This window comes from Hylobates moloch, unplaced genomic scaffold (genome assembly GCF_009828535.3).
Source record: "Hylobates moloch isolate HMO894 unplaced genomic scaffold, HMol_V3 SCAFFOLD_13, whole genome shotgun sequence".
Classification (NCBI taxonomy): Eukaryota; Metazoa; Chordata; class Mammalia; order Primates; family Hylobatidae; genus Hylobates; species Hylobates moloch.
The window spans coordinates 36,739,185-36,753,551 of record NW_026652288.1 but is presented as its reverse complement, the minus strand read 5'-3'; the positions used below and the strand labels follow the sequence as shown (position 1 = coordinate 36,753,551).

The window sequence follows — 14,367 nt, the reverse complement described above, 5'->3', positions numbered from 1 at the left end:
TACAGTCCACACTGGCCAGCCTCCCTGGACCCACCACAGCACGGGGAAGAGGAGTGGAAGGTGGCACCAGAGAGGGAAACGGAAGATCCCCGCACAGTAAACACACCAACACGGTCAACATTCAGTGTCATCTCAGGTCAGAGCAACACTCTGAGAATTTTTTTTTTTTTTTGAGAGAGTCTTGCTGTCACCTAGGCTGGAGTGCAATGGCGCAATCTTGGCTCACTGCAGCCTCCACCTCCCAGGCTCAAGTGATTCTCCTGCCTCAGCCTTCCGAGTAGCTGGGATTATAGGCACGTGCCACCACGCATGGCTAATTTTTCTATTTTTTGGTAGAGAGAGGATTTCACCATGTTGGCCAGCTGGTGTCAAACTCCTGACTTCAAGTGATCCGCCCACCTAGGCCTCCCAAAGTGCTGGGATTACAGGCATGAGCCACCATGCCCAGCCCCATGACAATACTTTTTGTTTTGTGATTTCATTTTGATGATACCCAAAGAAAGTGAATAGAAACTGATCCTGGGCTGGGTGCAGTGGCTCACACCTGTAAGCCCAGCACTTTGGGAGGCTGAGGCAGGAGGATTGCTTGAGCCCAGGAGTTTGAGGCCAGCCTGGGCAACATGGCAAGATCCTGTCTCTACAAAAAAATACAAAAATTAGCCAAGTGTGGTGACATGCGCCTGCAGTCCCAGCTACTGGGGAGGCTGAGGTGGGAGGATTTCCTGAACCCAGGGAGGTTGAGGCTGCACTGAGCCATGATTATGCCACTGCACTCCAGAGCCTGGGTGACAGAGTGAGACACAGAAAGAAAGAAAGAAGAAAGAAAGAAAAGAAAGAAAGAAAGAAAGAAAGAAAGAAAAGAAGGAAGGAAGGAAGGAAGGAGAAACAAAGAGAAAGAGAGAGGGAGGGAGGGAGAGAAGGAAGGAGAAAGAAAGAAAAGGGAGAGAAGGAAGGAGAAAGAAAGAAAGAGAAAGGAAAAAGAAAGAAAGGAAAGAGAGAAAGAAATGAAAGAAAGAAGAAAGAAAGAGGGAAGGAAGGAGAAAGAAAGAAAGAGAAAGGAAAAAGAAAGGAGAGAAAGAAAATAAAGAAAAAGAAACAAAGAAAGAAAGAGAGAGAGAAAGAGAGAAAAGAAAGAAATTGATCCTGGACCATCTGAATGGCAACTTCATAAAGGATGATACCCCTATATATATATATATATATATATATTTTTTTTTTGAAACAGGATTTCACTCTGTTGTCAATGTTGAAGTGTAGTGTTGCAACAATGGCTCACTGAAGTCTCAACCTCCTGGGCTCAAGGCATTTTGCCATCTTAGCCTCCTGAGTAGCTAGGACTATAGGCACAGGCCACCATGCCTGGCTAAGTTTTAATTTTTTTTTTTTTTTTTTTGAGACGAAGTTTTACTCTTGTTGCCCAGGCTGGAGTGCAATGGGCGCGATCTCAGCTCACTGCAACCTCCGCCTCCCAGGTTCAAGCAATTCTCCTGCCTCAGCCTCCTGTGTAGCTGGGATTACAGTTGCCCGCCACCATGCCTGGCTAAGTTTTAATTTTTTTTTTTTTTTTTGAGATGGAGTTTTACTCTTGTTGCCCAGGCTGGAGTGCAATGGCGTGATCTCAGCTCACTGCAACCTCCACCTCCCAGGTTCAAGCGATTCTCCTGCCTCGGTCTCCTGCGTAGCTGGGATTACAGGCGCCCGCCACCATGCCTGGCTAATTTTTATGTTTTTGGTAGAGATGGGGTTTCACCATGTTAGCCAGGCTGGTCTTGAACTCCTGACCTCAGATGATCCACCCACCTCGGCCTCCCAAAGTGCTCTGATTACAGGTGTGAGCCGCCACGCCTGTCTTGATTTTTAATTTTTTATACAAATGGGGTCTTGCTATGTTGCTGAGGCTGGTGTGGAACTCCTGGCCTCAAGCAATCCTCCTGCTTTGGCCTCCCAAAGTGCTGGGATAATGGGCATGAGCCACCATGCCTGGCCTGATTTTTCTATTCCTGATTACAGTCTTGTTAGCATGGAGCAAGAGTTGAAAACTGAAATGCCCACCAAGACCAGATGGACTGCATACACCGAGAGAAGTGGAACCTCCTGTAAGAGGGCAGCGGCCATACAGCCCCCGCGATGGCAGCCTGGCAGGAGTGGAGGTCCAGGGTTGCCGTATCATGTGATATTTCATGAGAAGCCAAAAATCTAAATTTTTTAAAGACAAAATTTTCCTATTTTAAAATATTGGCAACTGATTTACATTTTTTAAAACACAGTGGAGGTGCAACCAAATATATCTCAGAGGCTGGGCTCAGTGGCTCATGCCTGTAATCCCAGCACTTTGGGAGGCCGAGGTGGGCAGATCACCTGAGTTCGAGAGTTCGAGACCAACCTGACCAACATGGAGAAACCCTGTCTCTATTAAATATGTAAAATTAGTCGGGCATGGTGGCACATGCCTGTAATCCCAGCTACTCGGGAGGCTGAGGCAGGAGAATTGCTTGAATCTGGGAGGTGGAGGTTGCAGTGAGCCAAGATTACACCACTGCACTCCAGCCTGGGAGACAGAGGGAGACTCCATCTCAAAAAATAAATAAATAAATAAATAATATATATATGTATACACATATGCACACACACCCCCCCCCACCCCTACCTCTCTCAAGTATGAGTTCCCCAGATCGATGATCCCCCAGAATCCATTGAAGAAAGCCAAATCTAGTCCAAATCCCTCTTTTTGTAAATGTGAAAACTGGAGTCCAAAGAGGGGAGATGACCTCGAGAAGTCACCCAGCCAGTTATCAGTAGAGACAGGGCAGAACCCAGTTGTCCTCATTCTGGTACCACTCTGAGGATGCACTAAAATTCCACTTTGGCTTTAGTACTAGCCAAAACCTGCTACTTGGCGTGGGCATCATCTATCAGAAGGCAGAGGAATAAATCCTCAATTTAGCATCTTTTCTGCCATCACTTTCTCATGATTGATGATCAGTGTTCACATAGGGTCCCATCTTATCTAAATAGCACAAAACCCACATTGACACAAACAAGATATTTCCTTTGCGTTTACTGTTAATATTCACGTATTCATTTTCAAACTAGAGGTAAACATTCAAGGTGCAATTTAAAGTTAAAAAAATACAGACAAGTAAATGTATATTTTCTACTGCTAGAATAAGAAGCAATACTTTTTAAAAAAATTGTATTTTTAATTTTAGTGGGTACATAGTAGTTATATATATTTATGGGATAGATACTTTTGTGTTGCAGACAATCCAATTATATGCTTTTAATTATTTTAAAATGTGCAATCAGGCCAGTTATAGTAGCTCATGCCTGTAATCCCAGCACTTTGGGAGGCTGAGGCGGGTGGATCACTTGAGTCCAGGAGTTTCAGACAAGCCTGGGCAACATGGCTAAACCCTGACTCTTCTAAAAATACAAAAATTAGCCGGGCGTGGTGGTGCATGTCTTTAGTCCCAGTTATCCACAAAGCTGAGGTGGAAGGATGGCTTGAGCCCGGGAGGCAGAGATTGCAGTGAGCCATGATCTCACACCACTGCACTCCAGCCTGGATTTGATACAGGGCAGACCCTGTATCAAAAAAAAAGAGAGAAAAACCAGTACAATTAAATTATTATTGAATATAATCACCCTGTTGTACTGATATCAAATACTAGATCTTATTCATTCTTTTCGTATTTTGTACCCATTAACCATCACCCCTTCCCTTCACCCCACTATTGATAATGTCACAAAAGGTAAATTTTATGAAAAAGGAAATTATTCAAAGATTTCAAATGGTTGAAGGAGAAATAGACTGGAAATATACATCTTTATTCCTGAATTAAGAGAAAACTTAATATTAATAGGAAACAATATTATTTAGTAATGGGATTTTAACAGTAACTGTACAGGCTAAGCTGCCAACAAATTGGCTTAATAGTACAGTAGCTTAATGGAGAAGCTATTTCTCCCTCCCAGATAATCTCGAGATGAGCAACCCAGTTGGCAGGAAGACTTAGCTTGGAGAGGTCAGTGTAGATTCCAGGTTAATTTCATCTTGTGTTCTGTAGACCTTGACCTTGGTTTTCCAGTTTATGGGAGTCAGGGGAAGAAAGAGGAAGGCCAGGCAGCAATTTTCCTTTTCTTTTTTAAACTTTATTTTTGGCTGGGCGCAGTGGCTCACGCCTGTAATTCCAACACTTTGGGAGGCTGAGGCAGGCAGATCACGAGGTCAGGAGATCGAGACCATCCTGGCTAACATGGTGAAACCCCGTCTCTACTAAAAAAAATACAAAAAAAATTGGCCAGGCGTGGTGGCGGGCACCTGTAGTCCCAGCTACTTGGGAGGCTGAGGCAGGAGAATGGCATGAACCTGGGAGGCGGAGCTTGTAGTGAGCAGAGATTGCGCCACTGCACTCCAGCCTGGGTGAAAAAAAAAAAAAAAAATTATTTTTTTTTTTTTGTGATGGGTCTCGCCTGGCTGGGTTAAGCATCCGCCTCCCGGATTCAGGCAATTCTCCTGCCTCAGCCTCCCGAGTAGCTGGGATTACAGTTGCCCACCACCACGCCTGGCTAATTTTTGTTTTTCTGGTAGAGATGGAGTTTCACCATGTTGGCCAGGCTGGTCTTGAACTGCTGACCTCAGGTGATCCACCTGCCTCAGCCTCCCAGAGTGCTGCGATTACAGGTGTGAGCCACCGTGCCTGGCCTAAACCTTATTATTTATTTGTTTTATTTTATTTTTTGGAGGCAGAGTCTCGCTCTGTAGCCCAGGCTGGAGTGCAGTGTCATGATCTCGGCTCACTGCAACCTCCACCTCCCTGGTTCAAGCGATTCTTGTGCCTCAGCCTCCTGAGTAGCTGAGATTACAGACGTGCACCACTAAGTCCTGCTAGTTTTTTGTATTTTTAGTAGAGACAAGGTTTCACCAAATTGCCCAGGCTGATCTCGAACTCCTGAGCTCAGGCAATCCACCTGCCTTGGCCTCCTAACGTGCTAGGATTACACATGTGAGCCACTGTGCCCAGCCTTTTTAAAACTTTAAATTATGAAATAATTACCAATTCATAGGAAGTCACAATGATAGTACAGATGACAAAAGGCATGTAACTGGCTGGGTATGGTGGCTTGAGCCTGTAATCTCAGCACTTTGGGAAGCCTAGGTGGGAAGATTGCCTGAGCACAGAAGGTTGAGCCTAGCCTGGGCAACATGGCAAGACCCTTGTCTCCACAAAAATAAAACCATCAGCCGGGCATGGTGGCATGTGCCTGTAACCCCAGCTACTCAGGAGGCTGAGGAGTTGAGGCTGCAGTGAGCCATGATCGTGGCACTGCACTCTAGCCTGGGCGACCGAGAGAGATTGTGACTCAAAAAAAAAAAGGAATAATTCTACTAAAAAATGTCCAAAGGATTTGAATAGATATTTCTCCAAAGATATACAACTGTCTGATAAGAGCATGAAAAGATGTGCAATATAACTTGCCATTAGGGAAGTGCAAAAGAAAACCACAATGAAGTACCACTTCACACCCACTAGGATGGCCATAGTAAAAAAAAAAAAAAAAAAAAAAGTAGGGGGAAACGACCAAGCACAGTGGGGCTAACATCTGTAATCCCAGCACTTTGGGAGGCTGAAGTGGCTGGATTGCTTGAGGCCTGGAGTTTGAGACCAGCCTGGGCAACATAGTGAGACCCCTGTCTCTACACCAAATACAAAAATTAGCCAGGCCTGGTGGCATGCTCCTGTAGTCCTAACTACTTGGGAGGCTGGGATGGGAGGATCACCTGAGGCTGGGAGGCAGAGGTTGCAGTGAGCTGAGATCGCACCATTGCATTCCAGCCTGGGCAACGGAGTGAGACCCCCATCTCAAGGGAAAAAAAAGGAGGGGTTGGGAAATAGCAAGTGTTGGCAAGGATTTGGAGCCTTCACACATTGCTGGTGTAGCAACTTTTTTTTTTTTTTTTAGACGGAGTCTTGCTCTGTCGCCCAGGCTGTAGTAGATTGGTGCAATCTCAGCTCACGGCAATCTCCGCCTCCTGGGTTCAAGCGATTCTCCTGCCTCAGCCTCCCGTGTAGCTGGGACTACAGGCACATGCCACCACACTCGGCTAATTTTTTGTGATTTTAGGAGAGACGGGGATTTCACCATGTTAGCCAGGATGGTCTTGATCTCCTGACCTCGTGATCCGCCCTCCTTGGCCTCCCAAAGTGCTGGGATTATAGGCGTGAGCCATCGCACCCGGCCACAACTTTTTTTTTTTTTTTCTGAGACAGGGTCTGGCTCTGTCACTCTTGCTGGAGTGCAGTGGCATGAGCACAGGTCACTGCAGCCTCGACCTCCCGAGCTTAAGCGATCCTCCTGCCTCAGCCACTTAAGGAGCTGGGACTACAGGGGCATGCCACCCTGCCTGGCTAATTTTTTGTATTTTTTTGGTAGAGACAGGGCCCTCACCATGTTGCCCAGGCAGGTCTCAAACTCCTGAACTCCAGAAATCCCCCTGCCTTGACCTCTCAAAGTGCTGGGATTGCAGGCATAGGCCTGGCCTATGGTGCAGCTACTTTGGAAAACAGTTTGACAGTTCCTTGAGGCCGGGCGCGATGGCTGATGCCTGTAATCCCAGCACTTTGGGAGGCTGAGGCCATGGCTGTATTTGTCCGTGTCCTCACTGAACTGAGCTCTGTGAGGGCCCTGTCTGTATTCACAGAGCCTTGAACAGGCACAGAGTGTGCATTCGAATATTTATTGAATGAATGAATGATTAGACCCAACTGGGGTCAGAAGCAGGGAAGGCTTCCTGTGCAAGTGACATCTCAGGAAAACTTCAAGGGACAGGAAGGTTGTCACCAAGTGGGTGACAGAGGGTAGGGGACAGAGGGCAGAGGGTAGGGGAAGGCGTCCCAGGTAAGAGGAGACATGGCTGCTGAGGCTGGACTCTCTCTCTTTTTTTTTTTTTGAGAAGGAGTCTTACTCTGTTGCCCAGGCTGGAGTGCAGTGGCGTGATCTCAGCTCACTGCAACCTCGGTCTCCCTGGTTCAAGCAATTCTTCTGCCTCAGTCTCCGGAGTAGCTGGGATTACAGGCATGCATCACCATGCCCGGCTAAGTTTTTTTTTGTATTTTTAGTGGAGACAGAGTTTCACCATATTGGCCAGCCTGGTCTTGAACTCCTGACTTTGTGATCTGCCCGTCTTGGCCTTCCAAAGTGCTGGGATTACAGACGTGAGCCACCGCGCCCGGCCGACTCACTCTTTTTTTTTTTTGAGATGGAGTCTTGCTCTGTCGCCCAGGCCGGAGTGCAGTGAAGCGATCTGGGCTCACTGCAGCCTCCGCCTGGCAATTCTCCTGCCTCAGCCTCTCCAGTAGCTGGGATTATGGGCGCCTGCCACCGTGTCCGGCTGCTTTTTGTATTTTTAGTAGAGATGGGGTGTCACCATGTTGACCAGGCTGGTCTCGAACTCCTACCTCAAGTGATCCGCCTGTGAGGCTGGACTCTTGCAGAGAGCTAGGCCTGAGCAGGCTTGGCTGGCGGAGGGCTGGGGTGAAGGTGGAAGCGCCTGGGGGCTCATCAGGGCCTGTCCTCCAGATGAGCGGGAAGCCGTGCAGAAGAAAACCTTCACCAAGTGGGTGAACTCGCACCTCGCCCGCGTGGGCTGCCACATCGGGGACCTGTATGTGGACCTCCGGGACGGCTTCGTGCTCACGCGGCTCCTGGAAGTGCTGTCTGGGGAGCAGCTGGTGAGGGCGCCTGAAGGGCTGGGGCAGGGGTCCTCCCTGGGGTCTCAGGCTGGGGGTTGGGCTTCTCTGGAAGGGCTGAACTGCAAGCAGGGGCCTGGCTCATGGGCGGGTGGAGCGGGCTAGAAGGGCCCTGTGGGTAAGAGGTCCCTCTACTCGGGTGTGTGGGGCTGTGGCCGTGGGGCGGAGTTTGGTGTGAGAAGCCTGGGCGCATGGCTGGAACGGAAGCTGATGGCTCGCTAGCTACGGTTGCGAGGCGGGGCTTCGGTGGAAGGGGCGGGGCTCTGTTGCAAGGGGCAGGACTATTAGAGAAGGGAGGAGGTTTGTTAGAAGGGACTGGGCTGGGTTATGAGCTAGCAGGGGCATGGCTATAAAACAGCGGCAGAACTGTGTTGCGGGTTGGGGGTGGGTAGTGAATGAAGGTGCGGGGCTCTAGGTTAGGGGGCAGTGTTCGTTGGTAGGGTGACACCTAGGTCGTGGGTGTCTAGGGACGCAGATGGTGTCCTGGGATGTGGCTTGTTGTATGAGTTGGGGCTGTGTCTCTGGGCTTGAATGGGGTTTCATCTAAAAGCGTGGGATTCTCATGGGGTAGAGATTCGTTAAAGGACTGGAGCCTGGATCTCAAGGAATTGTGAGGGGCCTGGCTATAGAAAAGGAACAGTCGGGCGCTGTGGCTCATGCCTGTAATCTCAGCACTTTGGGGGGCCAAGGCTGGAGGAACATTTGAGCCCAGGAGTTTCAGAACAGCCCGGGCAACATAGTGAGACCCCCGTCTCTACGGTTTGTTTGTTTGTTTGTTTGTTTAAATTAGCCAGGCGTGGTGGCGCGAGCCTGTAGTCCCAAGTACCCAGGAGGTTGAGGCGAGAGGATCGCTTGAGCCCGGAAGGTCGAGGCTGCAGTGAGCCATGATTGTACCACTGCTCTCCAGCCTGGGCGACAAAGCAAGACTCTATTTCTCTCTCTTTTTTCTTAAATTTTTTCTTTTTTTAAATAGATACGAGGCGTCACTATGTTGCCCAGGCTGATCTAGAACTCCTGGACTCAAGCGATCCTCCAGCCTCGGCCTCCCAAAGTGCTGGGATTACAGGCATGAGCCACTGCGCCCGGCAGAGACCCTGTCTCAAAAATAAATAAATAAATAATGAATAAATAAACCCGAGCGCTGTGGTGAGACCCGTCTCTACAAAAAAATTTTAAAAAATAAAAAAGCATTAGCCGGGTGCGGTGGCGGGCACCTGTAGTCCCAGCTGCTCAGGAGGCTGAGGCAGGAGAATCGCTTGAACCCAGGAGGCAGAGGTTGCAGTGAGCCAAGATCGCGCGACTGCACTCCAGCGTAGGCGACAGAGTGAGACTCCGTTTCAAAAACAACAACAAAAGCAAAAAAAAAAAAAAAAAAGAAAGAACAGATAGGAACCAAGGCTGTTGGAAGGAATTGAGCTATAAACAAAGGGAGCACTGGGGCAGGGCGGAGCTTGATTGGGATGGGCGTGGCTCTAGGTAGGGACCCGAAAGGGAAGCAGTGAGGGGTGTGACGCAGGATTTTTTGTTTGTTTGAAACGAAGTCTCACCCAGGCTGGAGTGCAGTGGCGCGATCTCGGCTCAACTGCAGCCTCCGCTTCCCGGGTTCAAAGGATTCTCCTGCCTCAGCCTCCCGAGTACCTAGGATTGCAGGAGCGCGCTACCAAGCCCGGCTAATTTTTGTGTTTTTAGTTAGAGACAGTGTTTCGCCATGTTGGCCAGGCTGGTCTCGAACTCCTCGCCTCAAGTGACCCACCCGCCTCGGCCTCCCAAAGAACTGGGATTACAGGATTGAGCCACTGCGCCGGGGCGGCTACGGGATTAGTGGCAAAACATTGGTAGAGAGGGGTCCAATGGCAGGGCTAGGGCTGAGACTATGCGCTAGGAGGGCGGGGCTTCATGATGAGGGGGCGTGGTTATCAGGTTCGAACTGGGGCGCCTGTGGAAGGGGCAGAGCCAGGGACGTGAATAAGCCTTGAAGGGGTGTGATTCTTTAAAGGGTCTGGCTATGGGAAGAGACAGGGCTTCTTTAGAAGGATTGAGTCCTGCGTCTTGGATAAAACGAGAGGAGGATAGCCTGATCCTGGACACGCAGGGGGCGTGGCCATGGGAGGCAGGCTTCTTTGGAAGGGGCGGGGCCGAGGGCGCCATGCTCCTGTCTGTCCAGACCCCCCCCCCGATCTCCCACCGCCCCTGTCGCCCTAGCCCAGGCCCACGCGCGGCCGCATGCGGATCCACTCACTGGAGAACGTGGACAAGGCGCTGCAGTTTCTGAAGGAGCAGCGCGTGCACCTGGAGAACGTGGGTTCGCATGACATCGTGGATGGGAATCACCGGCTGACGCTGGGGCTGGTCTGGACCATCATCCTGCGCTTCCAGGTGACCCTTGAGTGGCCCCTGCCAAGCCCCGCAACGGTGGGACTTAGGAAGGCGTTCCCCACCATTTACCCATTCATTCATTCCTTCCTTCCAATAATATCCTAATATGCTGGAATCCTATTCCAGGTGGTAGGGATGAAAATAATGATAAAAATAATTGTCATGATCACCACCATCACGATAATCATTTTGTATCGACCCTGTTCCAAACACTGTTCTAAGCACTTGACATTTAATACACAGAGCAACCCCATAAATTAGATACTATTTAGTACCTCATTTTACCAGTGAGGAAATGGAAGCCCAGATAGGTGGTGTCATCTGCCCAAGATCCCACATAGCTGGGTGTTGGAGCTGAAATTTGAATCCAGGCAATCTTGATCCAGTATAGAGACAAACAGACAAAGGTGTGCCTTTTAGGAGCTTGCATTATGGTGAGGAAGACAGATAATAAATACATAAATATGTAAAGAAGACATGTATGGAAAAAGGATCAGTTCTAGTTAGAGAAGTTTAAAAAGCTATGCAGGGCCAGGTGAAGTGGCCTGTAATCCCAGCACTTTGGGAGGCTGAGGTGGGAGGAACACTGAGGCCAGGAGCTTGAGACCAGCCTGGCCAACATAATGAGGCCTTAAAAAATTTTTAAAAATTAGCCAGGCATGGGTGAGTAGCTGTGGTCCCAGCTACTCAGAAGGCTGAGGCAGGAGGATCGCTTGAGCCCAGTAGTGTGAGGCTGCAGTGAGCTATGATCATGCCACTGCACTCCAGCCCGGGCAACATGAGACCATGACTTAAAAAAAAAAAAATAAAAGCTATGCAGAAAAATACAGATTATGATAAAACAGTAATAGGATATAAAATGTCGGTTGGTGGTGTTGAGATTTTAGATATGGTGGTCAGAAAAGTGCTGTCTGGGAAGTTGATGGCTGAATGACATACAAAGATGAAGAGAGAATGCATTCCAGGCAGGGGGCACAGCAGATGCAAAGTCCCTGAGGTAGAAATGAGCTTGACCTGTTGGAAGTACAGGAGGAAGAGAAGCGCGGCTAGAGAATGGGAGGCAACGGGAGACGTGGAGGAGCTGAGGCTGAGGTGGTGGAAGGGGCTAGGTGGTCTGTGATGAGTAATTAGGATTTTATTCTGTCTGAGATGGGGAGAGGTTGCAACGTTTTATCAAGGGGAGGTGCATACAAGTTTAGAAAGATAGATCCCTTTGGCTGGGCATGGCGGCTCATGCCCGTAATCCCAGCACTTTGGGAGGCTGAGGCAAGAGGATTACCTGAGTTTAGGAATTCAAGACCAGCTTGGCCAACATGGTGAAACCCCGTCTCTACTAAAAATACAGAAATTAACTGGGCTTCATGGTGCACGCCTGTAATCCCAGCGACTCAGGAGGCTGAGGCAGGAGAATGTGAGCCGAGACCACACCACTGCACTCCAGCCTGGGTAATAGACAGAGACTCTGTCTCAAAAAAAAAGTGGCCGGGCTTGGTGGCTCATGCCTGTAATCCCAGCACTCTGAGAGGCTGAGGCAGGTGGGTCACCAGAGGTCAGGAGTTCGAGACCAGCCTGACCAACATGGAGAAACCCTATCTCTACTAAAAATACCAAATTAGCCGGGTCTGGTGGTGCATGCCTGTAATCCCAGCTACTAGGGAGGCTGAGGCAGGAGAATTGCTTGAACCTGGGAGGTGGAAGTTGCGGTGAGCTGAGATCACACCATTGCACTCCAGCCTGGGCAACAAGAGTGAAACTCCATCTAAAAAAAAAAAAAAGAAAGAAAGATCCCTCTGGGTTGGAGGTGTTCACTGATATTCGGAGCTGAGAGCCCAGGGAGGAGGATGGAGTTGGACCAGGGTGGGACTATGCGGAGGCAAAAAGGCGCAGGTGGGGAAGACACTCAGGGAGTGGAGTGGACAGGCCTTAAGGGAGGGGAGAGGGAGAGGGTGTCCAGGGGAAGACTCAGACCTCTGGCCTGGGGACTAGAGGATGATGGGGCTGCCCTGAGACAGGGATAGGGAGAAGGAGCAGGTTTGAGGAACACCCTGAGGCCAGTTTGAGATGGGTCCAGTGGTTATGGGTCCAGGACATTGGAGTTGGGGATGTTCCAGGTAGATGGAACAGCCAGTGCTAAAGGACCAAGGAGGGAGGATGCTTGTGATTCAGGGAAGAGGCCAGCAGGTATGGAATGGAGTGAGCTGTTGAAGATGAGGTCATCAACTTACTGATGGGAGATCATGGGAACTTTTACTTTTACCTTGAATGAAACAGAGATACGGAGGGTGTTGAAAAGAGGAGCAAGGATCTGATTTGAGTGTTTGCAGGGTCCCTGCCTCTGCCATGTGGGGAACAGACTGTGGATACAGGAGTGGGGAGATCAGCCTGAAGGCCACTGCACTAGCCTAGGCAGGAGACAGCAGTGCCTTAGACAGGAAAGTGGCCCAGATGCTCAGCTTGGAGGCTTTCTTGGAAACAGATAACTGAGTCCTAACTGCTCCCCTAATTGTGGATGTCCTGGCTCTCAGGACTTATCCTCACACTCCTGAACCCCCAACCCCAGCCAGAAGCTGCCTCCCCCATCTCCTCTGTCACCTGCCACCTTCTCTGGTAGCAGATGGTGAGTGGGGGGCATTCGAAGCCTCAAGTTCTCCAGGCCCTGGTAGCCATTTTTTGTATCTTCACAGATTCAAGTCATCAAAATTGAGACTGAGGACAACAGAGAGACACGCTCAGCCAAGGATGCTCTGCTCTTGTGGTGTCAGATGAAGACAGCTGGGTAAGCACCCCCACCACCTTCCTTAGGAGGTTAGGCAAGTGGTCCCCTAACCTCTGCAATTCCTTCCCAGACAAGAGCTCAAGGCGCAGCCCATGTCCTCAGGGTCAAAAAGTTACATCTGAAACTAACCAGCTGGTAAATAAAATATGTCCACTTCTCCAGCCTTGACTAATAATTCTTCCTAACATGCCGGAAGGCCAGGTTCAAATTTATTTATTTACTTAGAGACAGGGTCTTGCTCTGTCACCCAGGCTGGAGTGCAGTGGCATGATCATAGCTCACTGAAACCTTGACCTCCTTGGGTTCCAGTGATCCTCCCTCCTCAGCCTCCCAAGTAGCTGGGACCACTGTACCCCACCCAGTTTCAAATGTAGAATTCTTGCCCTCACTGGGCACAGTGTCTCACGCCTATCACTTTGGGAGAATGAGGTGGAAGGATTACTTGAGGCTAGGACTTTGAGACCAGCCTAGGCAACATAGCAAGACCCCATCTCTACAAAAAGTTTTTTTTTTTTTTTTAAATCACAGGCATGGTGGCACATGCCTGTAGTCATAGCTTCTCAGGTTCCCAGGTGGCTGAGATGGGAGGATCATTTGAGTCCAGGAGTTTAAGGGTGCAGTGAGCTACGATCATGCCACTGCACTCCAGCCTGGGCTACAGAGCAACACCTTATCTTGAAAATAAATAACAAACACATAAATAAATAAACAAATAAAAAATAATAACATAGAACTCTTGGACTCCTCAGAGACCTATGCTGGAAAGAGGTGAACTGTCCCCAGTCTGCTCTCTTCTCTCTCTCCCCCATCCCATTTCATCCTACATTTCAAGAGATCTTACATTCACCTATGTGGACCTTCAATGCTATGTCCAAGCTCTGGCCACCCTCTCCCGCTGTGAGCATCACCCTTCTGCCTCACAGGGCATACACAGGAAAGTTCAAAGTCCTTGGTCCCTTCAGTGTGGCTGAGCTGGTGGCAGGGTGGGGCGCAGGCTCTACTGGGCAGGTTCCCTTGGGTCCCCAACTCTGTGCCCTGCACGGAGCAGTAAGACCTGAAACTCAATTGTCCTCTGTAGAGCAGCCCCTGGGAAGACGGAGGGAGGGGCAGGTGTGGGATGGAGGTGGGCTTCTCTGACTCTCATCCTTCTGGGATGTCCGTCTTGCAAGGGAGATCACGGGGACTTTTGCCATCTGTTTCTCCATGTGTCTGTCTATCTGTATGTCTGCTTTTCCTTGTACTTATCTCTTCTCTCCTCCCTCCTTCCCCCTTTCCTCCTTCCCTTTTCTCTTCCTTCATGTCTTCTTTCTCTCTCCTCTCCTTTCCCTCCCCATCTCTGTCTATATCTTGCTCTCTCTCTGTCTTGCTATCTCTCTCCTTATTCCCTCTCTCCTTCCCTCTCTTCTCTCTTCTTTCTTTTGCTTCTCTTTTTCTCTCCTCTCCTACTATCTATCTATCTATCTA

At 49.4% G+C, this 14,367-nt stretch overlaps 1 protein-coding gene across 2 annotated transcripts in view; it reads left to right on the top strand.

The window, feature by feature from the left end:
* The window catches only part of SPTBN4 (spectrin beta, non-erythrocytic 4), a 113,723-nt gene that overhangs the window by 18,934 nt on the left and 80,422 nt on the right, over window positions 1-14,367 (top strand). For both annotated transcript variants that reach the window (XM_032172883.2, XM_032172884.2), the window contains exons 3-5: window positions 7,582-7,733; window positions 9,954-10,127; window positions 12,812-12,903. In XM_032172883.2, coding sequence (XP_032028774.1) covers window positions 7,582-7,733; window positions 9,954-10,127; window positions 12,812-12,903 — 418 coding nt within the window. The remainder of the gene's footprint in view (window positions 1-7,581; window positions 7,734-9,953; window positions 10,128-12,811; window positions 12,904-14,367) is intronic.